Source organism: Caloenas nicobarica, chromosome 3 (assembly GCF_036013445.1).
Source record: "Caloenas nicobarica isolate bCalNic1 chromosome 3, bCalNic1.hap1, whole genome shotgun sequence".
NCBI lineage: Eukaryota > Metazoa > Chordata > Aves > Columbiformes > Columbidae > Caloenas > Caloenas nicobarica.
This window is the reverse complement of record NC_088247.1, coordinates 47769451-47784116: the sequence shown is the minus strand read 5'-3', so window position 1 is coordinate 47784116 and position 14666 is coordinate 47769451. Positions and strand designations below refer to the sequence as shown.

At 46.1% G+C, this 14666-nt stretch overlaps 1 protein-coding gene across 1 annotated transcript in view; it reads left to right on the top strand.

The window, feature by feature from the left end:
• SCML4 (Scm polycomb group protein like 4) overlaps positions 1–14666 on the top strand; it is a 44023-nt gene that overhangs the window by 12242 nt on the left and 17115 nt on the right. The window contains exons 4-5 of the mRNA XM_065632679.1: positions 859–1053; positions 2259–2261. Of these exons, the coding sequence (XP_065488751.1) occupies positions 859–1053; positions 2259–2261 (198 nt within the window). The remainder of the gene's footprint in view (positions 1–858; positions 1054–2258; positions 2262–14666) is intronic.

Sequence of the window (14666 nt, the reverse complement as noted above, 5' to 3'; positions counted from 1 at the left end):
TGATGAGCCTGTCGTGTAATTTCTCCTCCCATCAGGTCATGTTGAGCTTCTTCAAAAAATTATGGATCGCCCCCATTTTTATCCTTGCAGAGCTCAAGATCAGCCAATCTTTTCTATGCAATCTCCCAGTCTCCTTCTCCATTGGCAATGCCTCCTAGCTTACAGCATCGACAAAATCCTTTTTGTGCCAGCATGCACCACTGCTGGTTCCTCTCCAGTGTCTGGGGTCTCCTGCCAGGAGAACCTGTCATCATCTCCTGACCCACCTTTCATATGCAATCATTTCCAGTTTAATGAAAGATTTTTCATATTTACTGGATTCCAAGTAGACCACAACTGCCCACCTTCCTTTGCCTATAAATGCAATTAAGCCAGTAAAAAAAGATCCATTGTGAACCTGGTAGGCCTCTCTCCAATACAGCCCTGGTACCTTTTATTCATTCACAGCCATGTCTTTAATTCTTGTCTCCCCATTATCTTTTAAAACCTTGGGTATTGCTGAAGTCAGCCTAATAGCCCATCATTGGCAGATCGTTTTCTTTCCCCTTCCTTAGACCAGGGTATCATAATTGCCTCCTTCCAATCATACAATACAGTTCTCAGTTGGATGCATAAATTAGAAATCCTTGCACTGCTGGCCATGCCAGTCGGCATCTTTCAGCGCTCCAGGGGGAAGGTGATCAGGGTCACACAAACTCAGCTCCTTAAGCTCCTCCAGTTTGTTTTATCCTTCAGATGGGGTAATTATATAAAAAAATTTAAGACATACAAATACCTGTGTGAAATCTTTTCCCCTGCTCTCATTCTTCCTCCTGCTGTGTGTCCCCAGGTACTGAATTACTCCTGCTTGCTTTCCAGTTTCAGCTTTTTTTGAGGGGAAGCAGCATCTCCTGAGCCTGCTGGTAGTGAACAGCATTGGGTATGTCCTGCGTTTCCTGAAGAAGCTCTGTCGCAGCCTCTTGTGTGACAATCTCTTCAGCAACCAGCCTTTCCAGCAGTACAACACCACGCCGGAAAGCCCAGAGGTGTATGAAAACAGACGAATGGAGGCAGGTAGGCTGCTTGATCAGCTTGGGCTCAAGATTTAATAGGGCTGAAGAAATGACTGTCTTTTTTTGGTCCTGTACTGTATATGCTAAAGAACTGCAGGTCTCTGTGGGACCTTTCCAGAGGGCGGCAGTGAGCTGACTTGCAGTATTTTTCTCAGTGGCTATAGAGGAGATTTCTGGGTGAGAACCACTGTGTTGGGGAGCCCTGGTAGCAATAAGGGTAATTTTCTTATTGTTCTATATCTATTTGTTCTTTTATCTCTTTTCCTAAGGAAACAAGGCTCCTATGATCACATTGTCCATGTTTCTGTCAATTTTCTCCCATAACTTTTGGCCTCCTCAAGGGTACCTTGCCCTGGGGTAGAAGCCTCAAAGTGATTAAGTTCCTTAAGTTTCAGGCAGATGGGAAGGTAGAGGAGAAATTTCTCCTAGATTAAAATGCCTGTGGGCACCAGCAAGGTCTCTTGTTTAGTGCTTGACCATGTGAGATGAAGCCTCTAGGGGCTGTGGTGAGAGGAAGATGCACCCAAGGATGGCGGTAGGATGGCGGTGGTCCAGATGGGCACCTGTCCTGAGCAGCACCAGGCTCCCAGGTGGATGGATGGTACACCTGGACTTTCTCCTTGCCCACACCCCAACGTGCTGTGATGGGGTGATGGTCCCGTGCAGCCCCCGTGCACCTGGGACATGTCTGCAGCCCCCATTTGCAATCGGTGGCTGAGAAGCTGCCCTGGGGCACTAACTATGGACATTGCAAAAATTAGTTTAGAAAAAAAGAAAGATGCAAAGTTATGGCGCTGAACCTCCACTTTACCTGCAGGCTTCCTCCTGACTTAAATGATTTTTCCTTCTCTTTTATTAACCACCCTGTGGGTGTTTGGGGAGCACACTGTCTCTCATGCATTCAGGTTAATAGCAGATACATGCTGGAAGCTGAAAGAAAGGTGTTTTAGTGTCTACAATTGCGATCCATGAACTGCTTGTTTGCCAGGAAGACCGTGTGTGCTTTGCACACCAAAGCCAGGAGAGGGCTGTGCATACAGTGCAGAAATTGCCTTTTCATGCAAAGAAATCCAGTCGCCATGTTTACACATGGGGGATGAACAGCAGGAACCCAGTCTGAAAAGCAACGGTTCTTTTCCTCTGGACTAGGACCTTTGCAGCAACCTGAATGTTTCTGAGAGGTCAAGAGATTTCTGTAACACTGAGTGAGTGCAGCCCAGGAGGCCTGGCATTTGCGTTCGCATTTTAATTTGCATATACATTTGCATTTACTTTTCCACAGCAAGGCTGTTTGTGATGGGAGGCAAATCCAAAACTGGAGTTTTTACAGTGGCTCTTACACTCTCCCTTCCTACATAATTTCAACGCAGATGTCCCTGACACCATTCCTACTGGCTCCGCTCAGTCACTGAGGAATTATTTTTCCCCAGACAAGACAGGAGACGTGGATGTTTGGAAGGCTTCTCTTCCCTGGCACTCCCATTGCTGGGGGGCAACTAATAGCCCCCCTGGATGCAGCATGGGGTGGGCAGCCTGGACTGGCCAGGGCTGGTTCTGGCCTGGGCTCTACTCCCCTCTGCCTGGGAGTGTGATGGGGGAAGAGGCAGTGGCTCTTGGGGATTTTACGTCTCCATCACCAGCAGCACTGTGGTACAGTGGAGAATGTGAGCTGTGAAACAGCTGAGGGCAGAGGTTATACATGAGGTTAAAACTCCCCTACTAGGCTCCAGTTTGCTCACCCCAGGGTCTGATAGCCACTGGCCTGCTGGGCAGAGAGCCACAGGGTGGGTCAGCATGACCTGCAGAGATTTGGGTGCTTCCCTGTTGAAGTGGGGATGTGGGAGAGGTGATGGAGGAGCCACCTGGTCCTGTAGTGAGGGAGGCTGTGATGAGCGGTGCCATTTCCAGAGCGGCTGGGTGCTCAGGTGGCTCTCTGAGCTGGCAGCCCCAAAATGGGACTCTCCTTCCACCAAAGACTAAGAGAAATGCAGTGAGAAAGGATGTGAGGACGCTTTCAGCACTCTACTGACCCCCAACCTGGTGTACCAAATTTGGTGAAGCCAGGTTGCTATGACAAAGCCTGTTCATGGGCCTGGGGGTGTTTAGGGGGGAGCTCAGCATCTTGTCCAGTGACCCCACTGTCTGCATCACTGTGTGCCCCAGGGTGCAGGCTGGAGTCGGGAGCTGGTTTCAGTGCAGCCAGGTAATTGTTTGGAAAACCCACCTACTAGATTACTGCTTGGCCCCAGAGCACACACAAAGGCACAGAAGGAGAAGTCAACTCTGCCACATAAAGCCCTTGAGATGTGGAATTTTGGAGAGGGTGGAAAAGCTGCCCCTTTCCCAGGGCAGCTTGTCCCCAGCTCAGCTGTCCGTCCGTGGCTGTGCAGCAGAAGAACTGGAATGATGGCTTCACATCTTTCACGCTGCGCTCAGCCTGAGCCAGACAGATACATAATGTTCCTGTTCATCACGTCAGGCTGTATTCAACATCTCCATCGGCACCAGCGGAATAACTCCAGTTTTAGGCACTGGGGCTTGAGCCACTGAGTCTATGTTTAATGTTGCATTGCCTAAATCTCCTTCCATCTCCCCGGGAGTCAGCACTTCTCTGCAGCAAGGTCAGCACAGAGGGGACCTCTGCTAGACAGAACAGAGATGGGGTTTCCCTGTAGTGGCAATAATAAGGAGGACAGCAGGAGCTCTCTCTTTGCCAGGTCTTCAAGGGCGCCTGTTGGGGTAGAGCTTGCATGGAAGGAGCAGGGCCTTAATAAAGCACCACAGGAAGCCATGCAAAGCAGCCATATTTTTCATTGTTTCTGTTCTACAGCTTGTAATCGAGATATTCTTTCTTTTAAAATCACGTGCTTTTCAGCCCCTGTGTACCAATTACTTTAACACATGTATTGACTTTGGTGCAGTTACTCTTGATTTACACTGGCAGAAGTGAGAGGAGAAGCCGGCATCATGTCCAGTCATATTAATCCACTTACACCATACAGGAGTCACCTTTTAACCTTGCCCCGAAGCACATGCCCCATAGCCATTATTCACCTGTGCTCACAGCAAACTGCCAGATGCTAATGGCTGCGTACAGGCCAGGTGGGATTTGTTGATATATGCATATATCACTTACGACGTCTGTTTTATGTGTCTAAGAAGTACGTATGCACGCACCAGGCTGTACCCAGCACTGGCCTCTGCAGTGAGCCTTGCTGGTTGTGCATCACCCTCCCTGCACCTAAGCCCCTGCGCTCTGCCTGCCCTGCCAATGCCTCTCGCACCAGCACCCAGCGGCCCCATATGTGGGGCGAGGGTCCCCCTCCAGCCTTCTCCCAGTATCAGTGGCTTCACTGCCTTTTCTTGGCACGTCAGGGGACAGACCCCATGGGTCTTTCTCAGCTTTGAGGGGACTTCTGGCCCGTGAGAGCAATTTGTGAGGAACAGCTGTGGGATGACTCCCAGGATGTTATATTGGAAGTGCCCAGCTTCAGGTCTGCATTACAGCAAATCCTGAGATGTTACCTGTCCCCACAGGACCTGGGTTCAAAGGACCTCTGGATGTGCACCCCAGAATTTTCCATGAGAGTGGTAGTGCAGTTTGAACTAAAACGATGGCAAGATCTGGGTGAAGTTTGCAGAAAATCCTGTGAAGTGTGTCAGAGGCTACATGGATGGGAAGCCAACAGAGATACTATGAAGTGCCTCCATCCACACCCTCTGCATTCAGCTTTCATTAGTCTTTCCATGCTGAGCTAACAGAGGCTTGGATGTGAGCATGGGAAAGGGACATTTCTGGAATGCCTACATACTGTTGACATGCACACATCCAACGTTAGACTGTTATTTTTCAGAGGAAAGCATGTTTGCTATAAAACTTCTTACGAACCTGATGGTGGATACAGAAATTGAAGTAGTTTCTCTTCTGTGGGAAGCATCAAACTTAAAGAGTATCTTCTTCTTTCCCCTTTCAGCCAATCCTTTCTTTTCTCTTTCTGTCCTGAACGTTGGGTTTGGGGTTTTTTTGTGCTGTCACACAATTGCTGTGCTCTGTGCAAAGCATGGCTGTGTGTAGCTGCAGTGAATCTTTCTCTATGCAAGGACTCCTGTGGCCACCCTATATGTGTCCTTATCATGAGGGAATACAGGAAGGTCTGCGAATAAGATTCCCAGCCTTGTTTGTCTCCTCATGTCCAAGCCAAACTTGTATGCCTAGATACCATATGGTGTCCCCTACCACTGTCGACAGGAGAACAGCACCTCTTCTCGTGGCAGCGGCTGGAGGTAGGGCCCCACATGGAGCAGAAACACAGCAGGAGATAGAGGTATCCTATGCTACATCAGTGTCCCTATATACGGGTGTGAGAAGCGCTGTAGTGATGCACTGTAAGAGTGTGACTGGTAGATAAGACACTTTTGTCAGAGACTTCCCCATTGATCGTGTGGGCAAGTCACCCTTCCCTGCTGTGCCTTTATTTCAGCATCTGTTCAAGGAGGGAAATAATTCTTACCACAATGTGCAAAGTCCTTCTAAAACAGCTAGGAAAAAAAGAATAACATGATAGAAACCCACATATTATTACAATCAATATTTTCTGTTTCAAGCACCAAATAAACAGTAGCTCAGAAATTTCAGGCCCTGAGAGGGCAAGGAAAATGTTGTCTTTCCCCTTTCTAGTACTGTGGCTTGTTTAATCTTGTCTTGTTGCATGCTATGAGGAACAGTGTTCCTGGCTTCTCAGCACACTCAGAATAAATGGCTTTTACGGCTATCAGTAGCTTCGGCTCTCTTCAGCATTTAATTACCTGCAAAGGCCATTTATTGCCTCATATATTGCTCTACCATGCACATTATCCTTTAAACAATAAATAAAATATTAAGGTCACTCTTAAAAAGGGAGCAGAGGAACTGCATGAGCCATCCAGCCACAGTAAAGTGTAATATAAAATGTTTGTCTGGTCTTTGGGGCTTTGGGGTAGGTTGGCTGCAGGCATTTTTTCCTTCCTTCCTTCCTTCCTACTTTCCTTCCTTCCTTGCGTGTCTGTACATCCATCAGCAGGCTGGGTGCCTCCTCCTTCTCCAGACCTGACCCAGCTGGCCCCAGGCCAGGACATCCCACCGAGCACCTCCACACTGAGGTCCTGCCTGCAGCTGGAGCACCGTCCCCAGGACTTGTTTCCTGAAATGAGATGGCCAGGGTGGAAACTCACGTCGCAGAGCAAGAAAGACAGGCAACTGCAGCTGGAGCTGCATGTTGACATTTGGAAACCCAGGGACGGACAGTAACAGTTTCAGATGGTACCAGGAGTAAGAAGTAAACACAGGAGGGTGAAAGAAAAGAGAGAGTAAAGCAATGCTCCTGTTGGGGGGGGTTTGTGAGGATGGTAGTAGAGGCTTTAGCATTCATTGCCCTTTAAACCTAGACCAGAAGAAACTAACGAAATAGACACTAAAGGACAAATCCTGGCAGGAAGAAAAATGAGAGATGGATGGGAGAGAAGAAATTTACCTGTGATATAATTTGCCTGAACTCTAGAATTTGCAGAATTTGATAAATTGACCCTTCTGACGTTTAAGCTGTGTGATTACTGTTTGCTGACCCCTAAATGAAGAAAGAGTCCCTTTCTATTCCTTTAAATTTATGAAATTGCATCTCCTTATGGATGCTGAGCAGCGGAGCTATAAGCAGACCTCCCTCCAGCCGTCAGCCCCAGGGAAACCCTCCTCGCCATGTTCTGCTGGGCTGTTTTACCTCCACGGTCTTGAGGGGGTGCAAGAAAATCCATCCCTTTTGAAAAGCTTTCCCCTGGGGGTGGGAACTCTGCCTTCAGAGGTGGATGAGGAGAAGCCCAAAGGCTCTTCTGTCCTTCAGCCCCAGATGTGCTGAGCCATGGCACTGACAGTGCTGGAGATTGCCTGGGCTGCAGCCACAGGAGTTAGAAGAGAGAGCTAAGCTATGAAATGGATTTTAAATAAGGAAAAAAGATTATTTATTTTTCCATATCAAAGGGTATGCGTAAGGAAAGGGGACGAAGTGATGGGCATAAATGCATGAAGCATGATAGATGAGATCGTTTCCACTACAGAAAAAAAATACCCCTGGGTATAAGCATTTAATTCAAGCTTTACATGTGCAGTCACGTGGAAGAAGCATGGACACTCTTTTAGAGTCCCAGTCAGGTAAATCATGTTATTGTAACTCTGTTTTAGCTTCAGTTTTAGCTTTAACTTTGTTTTAGCTGGTTAAGACTTTTCCATAGAGCTATATGATTCCTTTAGGAGATGTCTTAAGTTAGGAGTCTGGGCTTTGATTTTAAATAGCCTAAATTAAAGTCGAAACAGGAATTTCCATTCCTAAACTTCTAAAATATTGGTACAAATACCTGTGATCCAATATACCCACATTTCAAGTAGTCAGATCAGCAGGCCACAGGCCAGAACTGATGATGAAAAACCCACCCCCTATCCAAGTGCTGCATGCATTAACCAGCACAACTCACCAGATTTTTCATAGATGCAAGGGGGGAAAAAGATGATCCTGAGGATCCTTACCTTGTGCCAGCTCAAGCCACATTAGATAGCATCACTTGTGTCAGTGTAGGCTCTGATAGCCTCTGAAAGCTGTGGGCAATCAGATGTGCAGCTTCTTGCTGCTGGATTGCTGTCGCAGCCAGAGTAATAGAAAGACTGGCTGTGGCAGTGGAGGAGGCTATGAGAGTTAGCAAAGCCAGCACTTGCTAAGTAAAAGACAAAAGAAGAAATGTTTTGCAAGAGAGATGAACGCCTGCTCGTGTTTTGTGAGTCTGGACGAGAGGGCCCTTGTTTCTGGGACTGCCTGATTTGTGGTGCCTGCAGCAGGACCTGGGCTTGCACCTCCATGGGAGCAAGCAGAGCCAGCTAGAAGGGGGGAAAAGGGATTCTTGTGTTTAAGCTATTTCCATTTGACAGGTTTCGAAGTATATTCAGATTTTTTTTTTCAGGGGATGTTACTGATTTTTGCTTAGATGTTCTTCAGTTTTTCAGCTCAGTTTTTCTCCTCCCCCACGCTACTCTCTTTTTTTAGCCTTTAGATTAAAAGGCTGTTCCTCGCTTATCTGTCTTTATCTACCTTCTGTTTCTCTCCATCCTTTTCCAGTTCACTATGAAATAAATGGAAACCCACACACAATGGCATTTCCAGTTCCACAAAGATAAAACAACAATTTTTTTCTTGAAAAATCTTGGCCCCTGTTTAATCAACAGTGCTCCCCAGCTTCTTAGGATTTATTTGTTTGCAGTAATTATACAGAGTACATCAAAGTGCCTTTCGGAAAGTAGTAACACACAGCATCTGCCGGAAGAACATTTATCTGTTGGCAAAATGAGTGCAGAGCAGGAGATTAAAGCAATTAAGAGAGTAACAGAAGCAAACTGTTGGCGATGTGCAATTTGGTGCCTGTGCTGGGACAGTGCTGGCCATGGGCAGCTATGGGAAAAGTCAGGGTGAAGGTGAGGAGTTGCACCATCAGCAGCTGGGCAAGAGAAATATGTCCCCACGTGTCACTGAAAATAAGCTGCTAATGGAGATTTGGGGAAAACAGGTTCTTTGTGGTGGGTTTCTTCATGGGAGAGGTAAGGTTACAAAAGTGATTTAAACAAAAAGGTGGCAGTGGGTTGCTGGACTTCAGCAGAGAAGCCGAAGTTAAAGAAAATGCAGTGAGGCTGGGGGTGAGTTCTGGGATGGGGTCTTGGGGCAAGACCAGCTTCCCGGCAGCACGGCACGGCACGGCACGGTGCAGCACACCGGTGTGAAGGGAAACTGGCTCTGTAGGGTCATGGGGAGATGAGGGGATAAAAAGACCTGAGAAAGGGAAATTGGTGAGCTGCCAGCTGCTGGGACAAAGATAGGCCAGGGATGTCAGAAGCAGCAGCAGAGAAGGCAGGAAAATAAAGGATCTGTGAAGGGAAACTAAGGCTTTAGGGCTCAGCTAGGTTGTATTTATACGGCAGAAGAAACCCCAGAAGAAGTATCAGAAAGTCCATCTGACCTGCAGCACTGGCCAGGGAGAAATGAAGCAAAGGCTTTATAAAAGATGTTATACCTACCTATAAACACATGCACACACTCAAGTTTTATATGTGCTCTACCAAACTCCTGCATGAGATTAGTTAATGGGCAAATGCAGCTTATTTTGCAGTTACTGCATTTTGCTCTAGACATCTCACTTCTTGTGTCTGAAATGGTTCGTTTTTCAATTAAAAAAAAATTTCTGTTAAATATTTTAAGCCAGAACTAAGCAAAATAATTCAGGGAAATTCATCATGGTGGTAGCAGAACAAAATGCACTAAGTACTTCAGCTGCAGAGAATCCCAGTGTGTTACACCTTGAAATTTTCAAATAACACAGTCATTTTCATCTAGTCTATTCTATACACAGCTTTTTGTGACTTTTATCAATGTTGATTTATAAGCATACAGAGTACATTATAAACTACCTGGATAGAAAATCTCCTCTAGGTACTGCTAGAAGCTGGAGACAGAAAAGATCGATTGCAGCCTTTCCCGTCTCCCTCTGCCAGTGCAGAACTATTGCTGTGCTAAGACACAAAATTATACAACCCCGATAAATCTCCTTTTCGTGATGTACAATTTGGTGTAACATAAAGGCAAGGGAGAAGGGAAAAGAAAGGAGGAGCGGGTCTGAAATCAGGAGGAAGAGGCCAAAAGAAGACTTTTTCTAAAGGCTGGATCCCTATGTCACTGAAATCCCTTTGCCTTCACTCGTGGGGATGCAGTACCAAAACAATTTGCCTACACTGTAAGATAGTACTAAAACCTCTCCGTTGCAACACAAGACATTTACTCAATCATCCCCAAGCACTTAAAAAAAAATCCTCCATGGGTTATTTATACACACGAGCACCTTTTATTATTGAATCTAATATATTTGTCAGCAGCTAGCTTGTGAATTTACTCTACCTTTTTACTCAGTTTCGACAATAAAACCATGTTGATCTGTTCCCAGCTGGTTTAATTCCCTGGTTCTACTGCATTAAACACAATGTGGCTGTTGTCTGGGCTGCAAATACTCAAGGGAAATTGTTTAAGTAATGAAAAAAAAATTGCCTATGCTGAAGTCCTTGTAATCAGGACAACATTGGATTTTGGAAAATTCTCTAAAAATTTAGATTCTTGATGTTAACTGACTGGCAGCTTCCCATTGGGGAATTTGGCATTTCAGTTACCGCAAAATATTTTTTAGCAGCTAGGACACAACGACATGGTACGTGGTGCAGTAAAGCCTCCGACTAAACCCTGGAGAATTCACTGCAGGTTTTATTGCCATGGTTTCAGCGTTCATAAAACCTACATTCACAAGTGGATGAGGCTTATTTACATTTTCCTGTTCTGACTGACTAGTGTCTCCCTTTCCCTGTGTGTTCCTATAACCCATGCAAAAGTTATCCTGTAGACCAAACAACGCAGGCGTGACAGCCCTGACCCGCTGTCGGCGGATGCCCTGGGCTGCCTGCTCGCTCGCTGCCTTTCTGCAGCAGCCTCAGGGATGCTGTGGCTCCTCAGGGACATGTCTCCGTGCCACCCCGCCTTGGCGAGCAGCGAGCAGCTCAGCTCCGCTGCCACAAACCAAATGCCGTTCCCTGTAACGTTTTCCTCGTCCAGCCAAGGACACGGGCTGGTGTGGAAAAGGTCCAGTCCTTGCCCAGGCATGTGGGGTGCAGATGCATGCACCAGAGAGCGGTGTTGACACGGTGTAGAAATGCCTGCTAAGGGGTGACATCATATTTTCGTTGTACTGCATGTCTGGACAGGCGATAGAACTAAAAGAAATGGGCCGGTGCTGTAATCCCAGAGTAAATCACAGCAGGCAGAGCTGGAAAGTCTTAATCCATCATAGGAAGCTCTTATCTTTAGATAAATGCGTGCAGGCTCAAGCTACAAGATAAGGTCCATGGTCTGTTTCTGACTGGACAGAAATGCGTGAGGCTGTTTGGCAGACAAAGCTATTTTTTAATCTTTTAAGAGCTGATGTTATAACAGAAGATAGAAGTTCAGAACCAAGGCATATCTTTCACACTCTTAAATAGTCTTTAGATCTCTCTGCTCCCTTCCTCTGGCCTACAGTAGAGCAAACTGATGGTTAAATTCACCTGAAGAATTTCCTTCTGCATCTCTGCATTTGCTTTTTGTGTTTCCCAACTTTTCTTTTTCCTTCCATGAAGGCTGAGATACAGGGTTTCTCATCTCTACAGCTGCTTAGAACTGTCCCCTTCCACTCCCTCCACACGGCCTCCCAGATAGGGCAGATGCCATCCTTGTGTGAGGAGCTGGAACCAGGTTCGGGAACTATAAAATATAGGTGAAGATAAAACCGTGCAAGGAGTGTCTCAACAGGATTTTGACACTGTGGCTGGCTCCTCTCGAAATGACTGGGAGATGAGAAGAGGCTGGCCCTGTCTGGGGTGGGGAGATGAGGTCTGAGAAAGCTATGATATCATGCAGCTTAAAATATGGAGTTCACATATGGTCAACCCATTATAGAAAATATATGGTAGCACTTAAAAAGGTAGAGGGAAGGGTCAGGGGGCAAAGCCCATCACTAAATGATAGGAGGAATAGGGGATGATACAAAAAAAGGAAGAATAGGGGCAGGGAAAAGAGAGAAAGAAAGAGAGAACGAGAGAGAGAAAGAAAGAGAGAACGAGAGAACGAGAGAATGAAAGAAAGAAAGAGAGAATGACAGAATGAGCAGAAAGAAAGAGAAGGAAGGAAGAAAAAGAAAGAAAGAAAGAAAGAAAGAAAGAAAGAAAGAAAGAAAGAAAGAAAGAAAGAAAGAAAGAAAGAAAGAAAGAAAGAAAGAAAGAAAGAAAGAAAGAAAGAAAGGAAGGAAGGAAGGAAGGAAGAAAGAAAGGAAGAAAGAAAGGAAGGAAGAAAGGAAGGAAGAAAGGAAGGAAGAAAGGAAGAAAGAAAGGAAGGAAGGAAGAAAGAAAGAAAGAAAGAAAGAAAGAAAGAAAGAAAGAAAGAAAGAAAGAAAGAAAGAGAAAGAAAGAAAGAAAGAAAGAAAGAGAAAGAAAGAAAGAAAGAGAAAGAAAGAAAGAAAGAAAGAAAGAAAGAAAGAAAGAAAGAAAGAAAGAAAGAAAGAAAGAAAGAAAGAAAGAAAGAAAGAAAGAAAGAAAGAAAGAAAGAAAAAGAAATCCATACTGACTGTGGGGAAAAGAAGTTAATGGGGAGTTTAATTAGAGCATATACAAATGATAGAGCATTGCAGGTGCTGGAGTAAAAGTTTATGAAATGACATAAAAGTAGTGGCCTAGAAGGAAGAACAGATGTCCTGGGAAGCTACTGGTGTGTAAAAGAGGGTCTCCCTCGTTTGGGGATCAGTGTGTGGGTTTCCATTGGTGCCCTGTGCAACCTTCACCCAGGTGCAGCCACTCCATGGCTGTGCAGGACACGGCCTGTTAACTGGGAACACGGACCCTGGTCTCAGTTCACTGCCCTGACCTTGGGCACTGCTGTCCAAGCGGCAATTTGGGGACAAACCCAGAGAAAGGCGTGGGGGTATCAGGAAAGGGAAAGCTGGATGAGTGAGGGTGTGAGGTGGGTGGGAGGGGAACAGCCTGGGGAAGAAATGGCTGTGCAGGTCAGTGGTGAAGGAGGAAGGAATAACGGGAGATGGGAAAACAGCTGACAAAATTGGAAAAGGGTGATGCTGCTGGTGTGCAAAAGCAATGTTAAAGCAAAGTTAAGATGCTGGGAATATGATGGAAGAAGCAGTAGGAAGAGATGACAGGGAAGGATGGAGGAAGGAGCAGGTGGAGGCTTTAAGGTAAGGGAGCCTGAGACAAGTAAAGGGAGAGAGGGTTGTGACCCGAGAAGTGATGCAGGAGCAGCAGCAGATGAGGAAAGTGGCACAAGACGTGTTTGCCTGGGAGGAGAGGAGAGAAGGCAGGCTAGAGAGTGCCCCTGGAGTGCAGAAAGAGCTTTTACCTCTAGGAGAGATTTTAGCAAATTAAGGTTGTTTGGGTTTTTTTTAAGATAAAGAATAAAAAGTGAGAGATTAGATCTGCTCAGGAAAACTACAGCTAAGGATCATCTTCCCTGGGTATACACTCTTCCTCATTTCCTGCTTGATTTTTATTTGCTTTCCTAATGCACAATGGGAGGTATAATTTTTTTGTCTTTCTGGAGTGTGTCTATTCCCAGATGCTACCAAAGGTCCACCGTATGTGTTTTGCATTCAGATATGCAGTGTACACATCCATGTGGCACCCTGTAGCAGCATACAGACACTGCAGAGGCAAAGAACTTAACATGTTAAAAGAGGTGAGAGACAAACCAAATATTTTTCTTCAGCCTATTGGAGAACTGGGGTCTCGAGATGATGCATAACCTGACCAAGGTCACTCCAGAGATCTGCAGCAGACCTGGGATGTGAGCTGAAGGTTCTCATGCTGTTTTAACTCTCAAGTGACCCATCCTCAATAATTTGGCTAGGAACCATACAGGCTGCTACTTTAAAGAAACTCAGCTAAAGAAATGTGAATTTTTAAATTGGGAAAGCAGTTGGTTTTTTCCTTTCCTCGGCTGCATTTTAAGGTGTGTTGGATGTAACAGCCTTGGACTTTTCAATCCAGTTGCTTGAGAACCATTCATGGAAAGGAAGATTATGCCAAAATGGCTTGAACATCTCCGGGTGGTGAACAGTTGTAACGGAGACTACTGTGTTCAAAGCAAAGGCTCAAAGCAGCTTTCTCACAAATCCTGCTTTAAAACATTGTGTACTAATTTGTCACTAGTGTGTGCCCCCCTGCTGACTACCTGGAAAATAAAACACAGAAGTGTGACAGAATACAGAAAGACTAAGCTACAGATTTATGAAACTGTTGCATTTTAAACCTCAGTAGAGAGTTGTGTTTTCTTCTGTTGTCTTAGAAAACATGTTTTTCCCTAATTGGCCAAAGTGGGATTAGTAGCTGTGGAAGCTGTGCACTTTACAAGGCCTTCTGGGAGCTTACAAAATGCAGATATATTCATACACATCACTGGTGGAGCCCCAACTCATGCAGCTTCTCTGTGGTACCAACTAACAAGGAGCTAGAGAAATAGGAACACAGAGACCTTCCACAGTCTTTCGTTTTTGGACAATGGAGCCCGTCTCTCCCGCTGCCTCCAGTGCCACTGTGAGGGGTCTTGGACCCCTCACATGAGGCCCTGCCACCATCCTCCCCCATCTCTACAGCTGCTTCTTGGAGTGGAGGACATGTCGGTAATAGGATCAGAGTGCAATTCAGGTGGGAAGGGACCCCAGGAGGTCTCTGGTCCAAGCTTTTGCCCAAAGTAGGGTCAGCTATGGGTCAGACCAGGTTGCTCAGGGCTTTGTCCTGTTGGGTCTGGAAAACCTCCAGTGCCAGAGCATGCACAACCTCTCTGGGCAACCTCTGCCACTGCCACACTGTCCTCAGGGGGAAAAGGTTTCTCCTTGCATCCAGTCTGAAGTTTTCACTTCGATTTTTGCCTGTTGACACTTGTTCTCCAGCTGTGCGCCACTGTGCATAGCCTGGCTCCATCTTCTTGGTGACCTCCCCATGGGTCCTGTGGGGCTGTTTTTAGGTTC